General features: G+C 35.8%; 2 protein-coding genes across 5 annotated transcripts; one reads left to right on the top strand and one right to left on the bottom strand.

The window, feature by feature from the left end:
• Window positions 1-291: 291 nt before the first annotated feature.
• On the bottom strand, window positions 292-6,987 carry DXPS3 (1-deoxy-D-xylulose 5-phosphate synthase 3). 2 transcript variants are annotated; one of them, XM_020694224.2, is made up of 11 exons: window positions 6,849-6,987; window positions 6,033-6,588; window positions 5,316-5,435; window positions 5,063-5,224; window positions 4,583-4,727; window positions 4,151-4,419; window positions 3,177-3,459; window positions 2,111-2,403; window positions 1,670-1,948; window positions 1,020-1,304; window positions 292-894 (listed from the first exon to the last, which is right to left on the bottom strand). In XM_020694224.2, exons 2-11 carry the CDS (start codon window positions 6,198-6,200, stop codon window positions 745-747), a joined length of 2,154 nt encoding a protein of 717 aa, XP_020549883.2. In that variant the 5' UTR covers window positions 6,201-6,588; window positions 6,849-6,987; the 3' UTR covers window positions 292-744. The 2 variants fall into 2 exon arrangements, with proteins under 2 accessions (XP_020549883.2, XP_088737595.1); XM_088881469.1 differs by having other exon boundaries at window positions 4,541-4,727.
• Window positions 6,780-11,559, top strand: LOC105164828 (EG45-like domain containing protein). 3 transcript variants are annotated; one of them, XM_011083615.3, is made up of 5 exons: window positions 6,780-6,903; window positions 7,011-7,058; window positions 10,000-10,118; window positions 10,213-10,513; window positions 11,370-11,559. In XM_011083615.3, the coding sequence occupies exons 3-5, from the start codon at window positions 10,001-10,003 to the stop codon at window positions 11,374-11,376; spliced, it is 426 nt and encodes a 141-aa protein (XP_011081917.1). In that variant the 5' UTR covers window positions 6,780-6,903; window positions 7,011-7,058; window position 10,000; the 3' UTR covers window positions 11,377-11,559. The 3 variants fall into 3 exon arrangements, with proteins under 3 accessions (XP_011081917.1, XP_011081916.1, XP_020550474.1); XM_011083614.3 differs by lacking the exon at window positions 6,780-6,903 and having other exon boundaries at window positions 6,920-7,058; XM_020694815.2 differs by lacking the exons at window positions 6,780-6,903; window positions 7,011-7,058 and having other exon boundaries at window positions 9,896-10,118.
• Window positions 11,560-12,285: the final 726 nt, after the last annotated feature.

Below are 12,285 nucleotides of genomic sequence, written 5' to 3' on the forward strand. Positions count from 1 at the left end.
CTGCTGCTTGTCTGAAGAACCTAAATGGAATTTATACACTAAACTTTCGGAATATACTCTTATAAAGTATGTTATTTTCTACCCAAATTAATGTTTACATCTTTTATGTTTTCAGTTTGGATTCACTCATGTATGTACTAAAAACACAAAATTTTCATCTAGCGTATTATTGATTTTGATTATGGTTGTAGGAATAGACTAAGATCATAAGCAATCCTCAAAGAGGAAGCTCAATATCTGGCATAATTGACAGAATCTTGTGATTTCGGAGCATAACTGAAAGCAGCCTCAGATCTGAAACAGCGTATATACATTACGTCGACAAACAGATTTTCTTCCATAGATGGACTGCTGAAAGCTGAAGCTTTCTTCGACAAAACATAACCACCCTGTTTGCCTAAACCAGGAAAGAATTGTGCTAGAACCTTCAAAAAAAAATGAGACAACGTTTTTCTGTTTTCTTTTACAATCAGTTTACAACATCCTTTACAGTAAGGAGGTGTCGTCATCAGCTGGCTGTCTTAACAAACACGACGAACATGGGCACTGGCATGTTGAGGATGTCCTGAAACAAATGTTCTTACATGTACATGATACATGGATCTTTACAAAAGCAACATATGTGACAAGTGATTTTACCGGCTGTTTAATTTGCTCTTCCATTTTTGTCAACAACCATATTTCTTTATCTGTTTCTGTTTGATTTGACGTATGCTGTGTTACAACGGAGACGGGAATCAGATACTAGCACATTAAGAGAAGAGCGTCACGAGTGCGGCCAAGCAGATTTAAGGCTGTTGCAGCAATGTGATTGCCAGAGAGCCCAGCAAGAGCCAGTTGGTCTTGGGGCAATGCACCCTCGATGTAGTTGTCAGGTAGAGTCATGGGCCGCCACTGGAGAAGAAATCGAGCACGGTGAACAAGAAAGGATTAGTAAAACTGGAAATTAATTTGTCAATGGTGCACTTTTACCTACAGATTTCAGAATTCATCAAAAGAAATAAGTTTAAAAGAGTTACCTTAATTCCAGCATCAAGCAACCCGTCGAGAGAAATGAATTGAGCAACATGTGCTCCAAATCCTCCAACAGAGCCTTCCTCGACTGTAATTAGGAATTTGTGGTTCTTGCACAACATCCTCACTAAGTTTATATCAAGCGGCTTGCAAAATCTTGCATCAGCAACGGTAACATCAATTCCCAGCTTTGCAAGAAGGGAATGTGCTCTAAGACAATTTTGTACCATTGAACCGAAGCCCAGGAGAGCAATATCTTTCCCCTCTAAAAGTATTCTCCCTTTCCCAATCTGCCACATGGGTTATCATTCATGGCTTCAGAAGCACAGTGGCATAAACAATCCATCCAAGAGGTATAAGTGAGTCATGAAAACTTTCAACAGACGAGGCAACTTGGAGGTGATAGTGTGAAAACTAAAACCACTGAATGCAGATAACACGTCTAAGACAAACATAATTAGCATATCGAATAGTGTAATTCAGGTTATTCATGTTAGCAACTCAGTAGCAAATCATCTTATAGTTTCAGCGTTGAATCACAAGAATAACATACTAAGTTTCATAGAGCAGCTTCACATTGATGAGGTAATGGGTGTTATCATTTAATTTATAGCAGAAAATCATGGTCACAGGTTTCAGGTGCAGGCAACATTACCTCAATTGCTTCTCCTAAATATGGTTTAGGGCTCGTCAGGGCAACGGCACCTCTAGGATAGCGAAAGCAGACTGGCCTGTCATCAATATGGACAGCTGTAGCCACCATATGGGCGAGCTCAATCTCGTCAGATGGAGCCATCACAATCATGTTTGGCAAACATGACATAAATGTTATATCAAATGCTCCAGAATGTGTTGCACCATCAGATCCCACTAAACCTGCACTCGTGATCACGAAACGCACAGGAATTTTCTGCCGGTCCACATCATGGACTACCTAAGAAGGTTAGGCAGAAGGAATATGCATGATGTTCCTCTATGTATGCGTGCAAACCAATATTACTTCACAGGTAAGGTTCTAACTTTATCTGTGCTAGAGTGTGTATGTGTGTGTGTCGAGAATGGAACGGGGAAAGCCAGCAAGATGAGGTAGTGAAACCTGGTCATATGCTCTCTGGAGGAATGCTGATGGGATTATACAAAAAGGTTTCAATCCACCACAGGACAGACCAGCGGAGAATGTAACTGCATGCTGCTCAGCCATGCCAACATGAAAAAATTTATCCAGTAATTTATCTTTCAATAATTGAAAAGATGGCTCCATTCCCATTCCTGCATGGACCACTACTATATCTTCATCTCTTTCGGATTCTGTGATCAAAGCCTCTACAAAGTGGTCACTGTATGTTTTAGGTCTCGAATTGCAAGGTAAAGATTCAACATTGATGGAACCTGATTGCCAAAATTAGCAGAACAGGGACATATTAAAGGATAGATAAGAAATCCAGCAAGTAATCTCCATTGCAAATAAAGTAATTGACTCCAAAATTTAAGTCACCACCAATTACAGTAATTAGTCTTCTTATGCTTTGTTATCATCTACATTTGTGATTGCTGGTTGTCATGTGTGATACTCCATAAAGTTAAAATAAAGCAATTAGGTTGCTCATAAAGCTGTTCAAATGTGCTGATACTTCACTTCTGACTGATATTTTCACTTCTGGAAGGACCAAAGTTTTCAGCTAAAGCACGTGACTACTATTTACAAAATATTATGCATGGCACGCTATATACTTACTACCAATCAACAGAATATTTAATAGGATATTTATCCTTTAAAAAAAGGAATTATCTTTACTGCAGCTGGCTTAAGTATAGGAACTGTCTTATGCATGCAATCAAACAGAAATAAAAAACAATAGACTTCACACTAAGAGTTTGTGAGTAGCGAGGAGAACTAGGTTTTGAATATTATGATGATGACGAGCACTCTAGAACTCCAATTCAAGGTGCTTCAAAATAGTATCTCCATTATTACGCAACTCCATGCAACAATGACTAAGACATTGTAGTTTGCATTAGTTGTCACTTCTAAATGTAAGCTTATAAAAGCACAACCATGGCAAAACATGAGTAAGCTTCTCTCCTTACTGGATTTCCATTTCAAGCACATATTGATGACACAAACTGAACCACTACAAATGGTGATCAGGAATCTAGCAAACCTTCATGGCTTTCATCAGAAGTTTCACTCGTCAGGTTATCTTCTACTTCACAATATTCCTTTGTTATGACATGAACCAGAACAGGACCCATTGAGTCCAATGATGCCACTTCACGCAAAACGCACACAAGGTCTTCGATGTTGTGGCCATCTACTGGGCCAATATAGTACAACCCAAGCTCCTCAAATAGAGTTGATCCTGTAGGACCCATCATACCACGTGCATACTCATCAATTTTTGCAGCCCACTCATGCATCCCTCGGCCAATTTTCTTAGTAAGAACCTGAAACAATCACCGATTACTGCGATAATCGTTCCTGTCCGTTGCAATCAAATTTGTGGACATTTAACATAAGTGGAGAGAACATGAAAAAATATAGTTTGTTCAATCTATATGATAACACATACATATATACACCCATGACACAAATAAAAATGTGCAATACTTAGAGGAAATCATCATGAATAAAAAAAGAACAATTTGGCTCACACCTTTATTTTTATAGCTGTCAGCCCCCTCAAGAAAGATGTCCTTTCAACAAAAAATGTAAGAGAAACTAAAATAGTTATAAGTTCAGTGAAATGGTATAATTGTAAAACCAATTGAAATTATTACTCCGATAGATCCTATCGACTGATCCCCTTCCACAAAATATTCGAACACAAAAATATATTTTCTTTAAAAAGAGGAAAGTAATTCTGAAAGATTATGCCTATAAAGACAAGGTTAGATTTCCTATCAGTGAAACCTTCGCTTTTGGATTTCCTGCTAGTGACTTCTCTGCCTTTTGAACTGCATGAACGGACTCATGCTATATCAGAAGCTCACTTAACTAGGTTGCATTTGTATATTTGGGTTCGACATGAATATTCAAAATCAGAATCACCAAGAAAGGTAGTATTTTCTGATGTATGACAAGGGCAGATATATACTGAATATTACAGTAGCATTCTGAAGTTGCTGGAGTGAATACCTTAGCAACTTCTCTAAATTTCCTGAAGAATTTACTTGATTGCAGCTTGCTCAGAGTACTAGATACAGCATTAATCGATGTCTTAGGGACTTGCTCGAGCTTTGGGAGTAAAGAGTGATGACTGTCATTTAATATCACAACCATATTTGAATCCAAATAACCTGCATTGCTCATCGCCTCGTAAACTTGCCCGGCCATGGTTGTTTCATTGCTAATCACTGCAACGACGCGGTCTTTTTTTCCTTTAATATCTCGTGCAACTGCCATTCCTGGGTTGAAAATTAATTTAAATGGTTATTATATATTTCAAACTCATATCACACTATCTGGTCTGCAGTAACCAAGAGTACAACAAATATTGCTGCAAGAATAGTGAGAACCGTAAGTAACCATCGTCAAGAGGGTAAGGAGCAGGCAATCGAATAAGAATACCAAGTCCAGAAGATATGCTGCTGCATCCATGTCCTGCTCCAAACGGGTCAAATGCACCACGGCATGTATAAGTAGAAAGATCATCTATCTTTCTAGCTTCATGCAAGAGGGGCCTCCTCCCAGTGAGAAGCTTATGAGGATATGTCTGTTTAAACGAATAGCAGAGGACGATAAAATGAGATGTGTGGTAAATTCTTAAGCTCAAATGGTAACAACCACACAGGAATATAAGCTTTTTCATCCTTCGTGGAAGTTATAGTATTCATAGATCAACCAACTCTCAGGCTATGGACCTATCAACTCTCTCTATCTTTCTCGTGTGCGCGCACACACAGACACATACACACACACACATACATATGGGCACATGCATGTGCCAGCACATTGGATTTCCCCGAGATAATACTAAAAACTGATACGGAAAAATGAGTGAAATATAATGAATTAATATCTAGAGGTGGGTAGTAAAAAGGATCTTACTTGGTCCCCCATATCCCATAGTATCTTGTCCATTGGGGAATGAAAAACATGATGGATAGCAACTGTTAGTTCCACCGCCGATAGACTGGCTTTAAAGGATTTTTGGGTTTTTGACATAAATAATAATTCTGATCGAATGTCATCAGCCAGTTGTCTTAATTCCTGCATGCAAATGCTTCATTAGCTGCTTTGCAGCAACTTAAACTTCACAATTACAAGTAGGGAAATGACAATATCTCAAAGTCGACCAAACCTTTGAAGTCAAATTTTTTAAATGCATGGGGTTTTCAACGATATCGAGCATGGGCGTTGGCACCTTCTCATCGATGGAATTGCCGGCATCCGGTAAGCAACATACATTAGAAGTATATTCCTAAATCAAGAAATGCATAATTCACAACCATTAAGATCGTCTGAATTTAGATATATAGAGTTTCTTGGTTTCTTTAGTTCAGAAACAAGTCAATTGAAACAATGTGATGGTGGTATGAAATGGTCGAGGACAAACGAGAGTGAAATCCTGTCTTAACTGAGACGTGCAACTCTCAAATGTGGATAACTAACACAGCAATGAATTGGAAACGGAGCTTAATTACATAAAAGAGCACTGAACACAGTGAATGCTATAAGAGGGTGCCACCAAGCAGTAAAATCAGCAGAAATAAGTCAAAGAGATTCAAGTTCATGTGCATTTATTTGACTACAAGTGGACTATCTCAGGGAAGCAAATTTTAGCGACTGACAAAATCCACACACAAGTCACTTATGTCATCCTGTTGCATCAGACATCACAATTAGGAGAACAAGCATGTCACATTTAACAACACCACCTAACAAGAAAATCCATCACAGTAAAAATCTTTTCAAAGTCTAACACGAAACTCAATTGGTAGTCCACCACTAGTGTGTAGTCACAAAGTAAATATGCTTACAGGTATATGAACGAGAAAAAAATGATCATAACAACCACCTTGGAGGTAGAAGTGGAAGACAGAGTTGGGTAAAAATTGAGACTTGATAATTCCACATTGGAAGGGAAAGCAACACTTGAGTATTCGATCTTGGGAGCCAACAGTCTTGAATTCTCCTCGAAATGAGCATTAATCCGAAAAGGGTTCAGATAGTAAGCACCAGCCATTGAGCAACAATAAGAAAACCGCAGATTTTTGCATCAACCTCGATCAAATCCAAGAAAGTCGCACCATCATAAGAAAAAGAGGAGAATTTGAGACAGTCTTACAAGCTTTTGATCGAAGCCCAGAAGTTTTGCGAGCAGGAACCAAATTTAGAGAAACAGAACATCTAGAAATGCGAATCGATGCTGGTAAAAAGATGGAGTGATGTGGAGCTACGAGACAAATACAGGATTTCTTGAAAATCTGTTGGTGAAGAGGAGTATATGGGCCACAAATGGGCTTTTACTCTGTTGGATTTGCTTTCCATAACGTCCATTCTTGCAACTGGCGCCCTATAACATTTTCGGGTCTTAGCCCTTCCTCTCAGACCAGTTTTCCAGATCCAGTTTTCTGACAAAGACATGAATCTACGTGTAAGTTACGTTTTGACGCAAAGAGACAAAAATCAAAACGTCTAAACTAAATGTCGTACATATACAAAAGAACCAAGAAACCATTCAATTCAAGCACAATATTTTCCTCTATATCCACGAATCAAACAAAGATGTATTTCAGCATTGTCGATAGCTTTTGCTTGAAAGCATTAATGGGACTTTTCCTTGAAAGCAAATGGATTAAATGCTTGCTGATTACAAGGCGTAATCAAGTACCTGTAACGCATATACATCGCTCACGTTTCCGTGTTGATCCCTGTAACTTCAGAAGGCAATCCTCTTCAATTCATAATTTGATTTCAGCGATCGATTACATACTCTTTGCTACTTATAAAAGATGGAGAAGTAATGTGATGAACAAATATTTCCGTCTTGCAGATTTCATATCCCCATTGATACGGTAGATTAATTTCATTCCATCATCAGGTATGTTTCGGACCTCCTCCTTTCAGTCCCCTTATTATTCGAACATGTCTTTTTTCTTATAGATCGATTCTTTCTCTCTTTATTACAGTAGAGTTATTCATTCAGGTTTTCTTACACGAAATTTGTTCTGTCCGAATCCGAGAACCTTCTATTTTGCACACTTGTGATCATCCACAAAATTCTTTATTTCAAAAGATGTTTTAAGTTCTACACCCACCTACATGATTATCTGAATCTTCACATTGAAAAGAAAGAAAAATAAATATAATCAAGAATTGAAGCGTATTGAGTCTTTTATATCATCATTTGATGACATGTCACCTCCCGGGGACCTATTGAACGAGAGAATTACCTCCAAACCTCGACAGTGATAGGAGAGCAAGTTGTTCATTAATTGGATATCCCTTTTTTTTTTTTTTTTGCATTATTCATAATCAAATTTTAAGACGAACTCATAGGCCATTCTTGCTTTTAACGAACTAGTGGACCATCCAGCCTTCCAGATTGAGCTTTTAGTAAAGAGTATCCCCACTTCAATTTCTAGAACCCAACAAGATTCTTGCTTTTTCAAGACTTTCGTTTTCACATGTACTAGTGGCTAGTTAATTCCCATGCAACCTACCATGGAGGTTTGGACTTTGTCTTCCTTTGGGTTTTTAATTTGCACTGACTTATCTTCTAATGTCGCCATACATAGATGATAATAATGCAATTGTGGTCCTAAATTTTAGATAGGGATTCCTTCACATTGCCATACCTCATTTATCGCCCGCCCATCACTCCCCCCACCCCCAACTCCTCGCTTTTACTTTCCAAGTTTGGACTCCACTTCACTTAAAATATGTCGTTGATTTCTTCGCTCTCTCACTGAAAACTTTTACTCAGATTAAATTTGATCAAATCAAAGTTGTTCTATAATTAGTTGCTTTTTTTAACTGTATACTAATTACATCACAAGTGCAATATAATTTATTTAGATTTAACTCGTCAGCACTTGTCTGACTCACACATAAATCTATATATATAGAGACAAATAAATTCTTTTTAATAGTTAGCATTATTTAACTCCGCAAAATTTGATATTATCCGTATAAATTTGATATGGGTATAAATTTATATAAACGACATGTTCAAACCTAAGTATTTTATACTAGAAGAGGAAGTTAAAATTGTGCTGACGATAACCATGTGTACTTTATCCTTATATATATATATATATATATATATATAAGAAAATACGTCTTCTATGTAAATGAATTAGTCTCAAAGATAGATCTTGTGAGGCCTATATCAAAGACACACACACATATATATATATATATATTTTTCTTTTTAATGGGACAAATAATGTTTCACTAACAGGTTTGGGTACTAGGTAACAAAAGTATTCTTACGTACATATATGAAGTCCAAGATTGCAATTATATATATATATATATATATAGCGTTTTATAATTCTTGACTTCTCATGATATTAATAGTCAGACTGAGTATTAGCCAAAAATATGAAAAATCAAATAAAATAAGGATTAACCATGACAAATAATCGAGAGCCTATAGTGTAAGGTCTCAATTATAACTCTTGCAATAATGTTTAGGGCCATTTATTTTTGTGTGTCGGATAAATTATTGATATAGCCTGATTAAATAAAACATCAGATATGATAAATTAATAATTTTTGTTTACCCTATTTGATAAGTATTAGATAGGACACGATGGTATAAGTTATCAAATTTTATTAAAAATATATTATTATTTGACCAACAGTTATTTCTTACTGTAAATCATGAATAAAAGTTGTATATATAGAAAAAATGTTTCAATTTTCTCCAAATGTATATGCAATGATCCTATGACTTCATCATCTGAAAGAAAGTGGGCAACATGCCAAACTCGGCCAACTTCACCTCACTCTCATCGAAAACCTAGTAAATTAGAATTTGAAAATCCAGACAAGAATACGCATAACCGTGTAAAAAGTCGGCAGCCGATCGGAATTTCCAGTATAGACAAGTGCTGATCCAGTAGTGTCAGGCTATAGGTCGGTCATATGCATACAATTAATTGATTTTATATCTTATTACTATGTATTCACATGATTCTTTAATTTCAAAAATTCCACTTACCAAATATATTAATTAACATTCTGCACACCACAAAATCAATAATTATTTCCCCCTACCAATATTTGCTTAATTAAGGAACTATATATGTTAATTTATGATAATTAAAAGTAATATAGTTCATGAATAATATTGCTATTATCGGGTGTCTTTGTTAGCTCAACTATCGACTAATTTTGGTCACCATTCCCCTTAATTAAATTAATATAATTATATACTTCTTAATTAGTCAACGTGTCCTAATTTCTAATTTTGATTAGTCAAAATTTTGGTTGTGTTTGCTAATAAAATCATGTGAAAGTCACCGATATATATACATATTACTCTAATGATTACAGCCATTTTCTTTGACTATCTATATATTGCCCAAACATTACCATATTCTCGAGATGTTCTATAATTTATTGCTTTCATACGATAAATATACAAAAAAATAGTAAAATAAATTTGGAGTGAGATATCCCAAATATATTTAGAGAAATGTTAATCGACTGGGGATTGAAGGGAGTTGAAATATTTATACCATAAGTATAATATATTTATCGTGTGATTGATATATTTTATAAAAAAGGTGGTCAATTATATAATAAATATTTCATACTTGGTCTGTGTGATTAATTTGGTATATTCGAATTTGATTTAAATTAATATTTTTTGAATATATTTAATGCTACCTCTGCAGCGTTGACTTGGAAATAATTCCAATCTATATACACCATGAATTGATACATACCTGAATTCATGCGTACGAGTGCTCATGATCATTAATACATGGTGTAAATATATGAACCTTCAATTTCTTCACTTTTTGATTTAGGATGTTGAAGCCCGAAATCCTACTCCTATGGTTCTTCCTCCTCCTCCTCCTCGGGCCCGAACTTCGGTTTTCCGGCGCCGACATTGGCACCGCCAGCCAGTACGCCCCTCCGTATATTCGTAAGTTGAAATTAACTGTTCGTTTAGTTACCTTGATGTTGGTGGTGGTTATGATGTTGATGAAGGCAGTAATCTCTGTTGATTCATTCTGCAGCCACCGCGTGTTACGGTAGCGACATGTCGCAGTTCCCGACGAGCAGTCTCTTCGCCGCCGCAGGAGAGGGGATATGGGACAATGGCGCTGCGTGCGGGCGGCAGTATTTGGTGAAGTGCATCAGCGCGCAGGTGCCGAAGACGTGCGTGGAGGGGCAGACCATCCAAGTGAAGATCGTGGATCGGGCCCTAACCTCGGTTTCCCCGCCGTCTAGGGCGGGGAGCAGCCTGGTGTTGTCCAACATAGCTTTCGAGACAATAGCGCAAAATGCGGTTCCTTACTTGAACGTCGAATTTCAACAGTGAGTATATCTACACACTTTTTCTCGAAATTTATTGCACAAATCCAGTTTTTCAATCTCAACTAATTATATTTTGTCAACTGATCATTCGTTCGATTTGAATTACACGTAAATTACATAACAAATATATTAAATTTAATATATAATTAATTTAAATCTGATCAAACTCACGTTAACAAAAAATTTCTATTTCGTGTATGGGTATGAAGTCCACACACACCGTAAAGGCAATTCCTTTCGTGATGCACCACAACTCTGATGTAGTATTCTTTGTTGAACTAGTCTTCCATTTAAAACGTGTCATCCCACAAACGCTTCTTGCTTTTGGTGAACATGAAATATGCACGCGATTTAAGTACTTTTCCTTACAATCTATAGCTAAAAACTTTATATCTATATATGGGGTTCAATGCAATTTATTTTTGTAATATTATAAATAAGTAAATTTATTTTTTATGATAAAAAATAGCAATTTATCTTTTTAGACAGGGAGGTAAATTGTTTCGTTTTTTAAAAAATAAAAAAATTACAGAGATAATTGTTATTTTATTTTTCATAAAGAATAATTTGCTCATTTACATTATCATATAAAAATTGTTGACATATGTACCTATATATTAATTATTCATCCTTTGGAAAATAAATAAAATAATTATTTGTTTAGAAATAGAGAGAATGAGGCTGAATTACATGTTCATTTCAACAGAATTGCTCTTACGCACTTAATTGAGGAAAAGTGTGATTTGCATGGAAAAGCAGAGAATTTGACAACACTGCACGTAGAAGTTTACTGTACACAATTTTATACATTTTCAAACTAATAAACATACGAATAATGTGTTGCACGTATGTGCAGGCTTTGAATTGGATTGGGCACAGACGAATTGAAGCTGACAGTGTTGATTATTATTGAAAAAGCTGAGGAGAAAGGCTAATTCTATTGTTCTGTTGTGCTTTAGATACAAATTAAATAGTATGTCTTAACTCTCTCTTTCAAGTTGTTTCATTCATTTTTCAAGGAGTTGGAACATTCCAAGTGTGGACAACTTCAAATATTGCAACTATCCCTGCCTGAAAAGTATGCGCACCTAATGAACAACTCCAAGTAATTCAAAGTAAAGAATAACGATAATATGTCTCTCATATTTTTATTGAAAATTATGTGAATACGAATTTAGGTAGAAATATTTTATTATTGAATGACTCTCTTTACAGAGTAGTAGCTGTTTAAAATAAACAAATTGCAATCCTATTATAGGTAAAATAGGACTGATGACGGCTAAAATTTGGACAAATTCAGTCCAAAAATACCCGAACATGCTAGCAATAATTCGAAAAAAATCGATTGAAATATAAGAAAATTTAAGGATTGATTTGACTGTGGTCGAAATTGTAAAATTTTGCGATGAATTATGACCCCTTATGACAATAATAGATTCTCCTCCAGAAAAAGATCGAAACATTAATAGGTAGATGATCAGATAATTTTATTCAGCTATAAATTATGACCGTTTAAAATTTTAATTTACGCTCGTACAAAAGCTTCCGAACTTCATCCACCTCTTGCACAAATTCAAACTGAAACAAGCGAACACAAATCTGGATAATAATTTCATGAGTTGACAAGAACGCACACCCTCATTATTTTAGAATTGGCAACGTATAGTTTTGAAATGATCATTAGTCTTTAATATTTAAAGTTAAGTCTGACCAACCAAAAAAAGAAAAAAGAGAAAAATAATAAGAGGAAGAAAGAGAGTTTTGGGTACAGT

Source organism: Sesamum indicum, linkage group LG6 (assembly GCF_026168435.1).
Source record: "Sesamum indicum cultivar Baizhima isolate 11 linkage group LG6, ASM2616843v1, whole genome shotgun sequence".
NCBI lineage: Eukaryota > Viridiplantae > Streptophyta > Magnoliopsida > Lamiales > Pedaliaceae > Sesamum > Sesamum indicum.

Excerpts from the sequence above, each read along its gene's own strand:
- DXPS3 (XM_088881469.1), bottom strand. The coding sequence starts at position 6,200 with ATGGCTGGTGCTTACTATCTGAACCCTTTTCGGATTAATGCTCATTTC. Across the intron at positions 4,728-5,062 it reads TATGGGATATGGGGGACCAA|ACATATCCTCATAAGCTTCT; the intron begins GTAAGATCCTTT and ends TCGTTTAAACAG. Across the intron at positions 1,949-2,110 it reads TCCAGAGAGCATATGACCAG|GTAGTCCATGATGTGGACCG; the intron begins GTTTCACTACCT and ends TAACCTTCTTAG.
- LOC105164828 (XM_011083615.3), top strand. The coding sequence starts at position 10,001 with ATGTTGAAGCCCGAAATCCTACTCCTATGGTTCTTCCTCCTCCTCCTC. Across the intron at positions 10,119-10,212 it reads GTACGCCCCTCCGTATATTC|CCACCGCGTGTTACGGTAGC; the intron begins GTAAGTTGAAAT and ends TTCATTCTGCAG.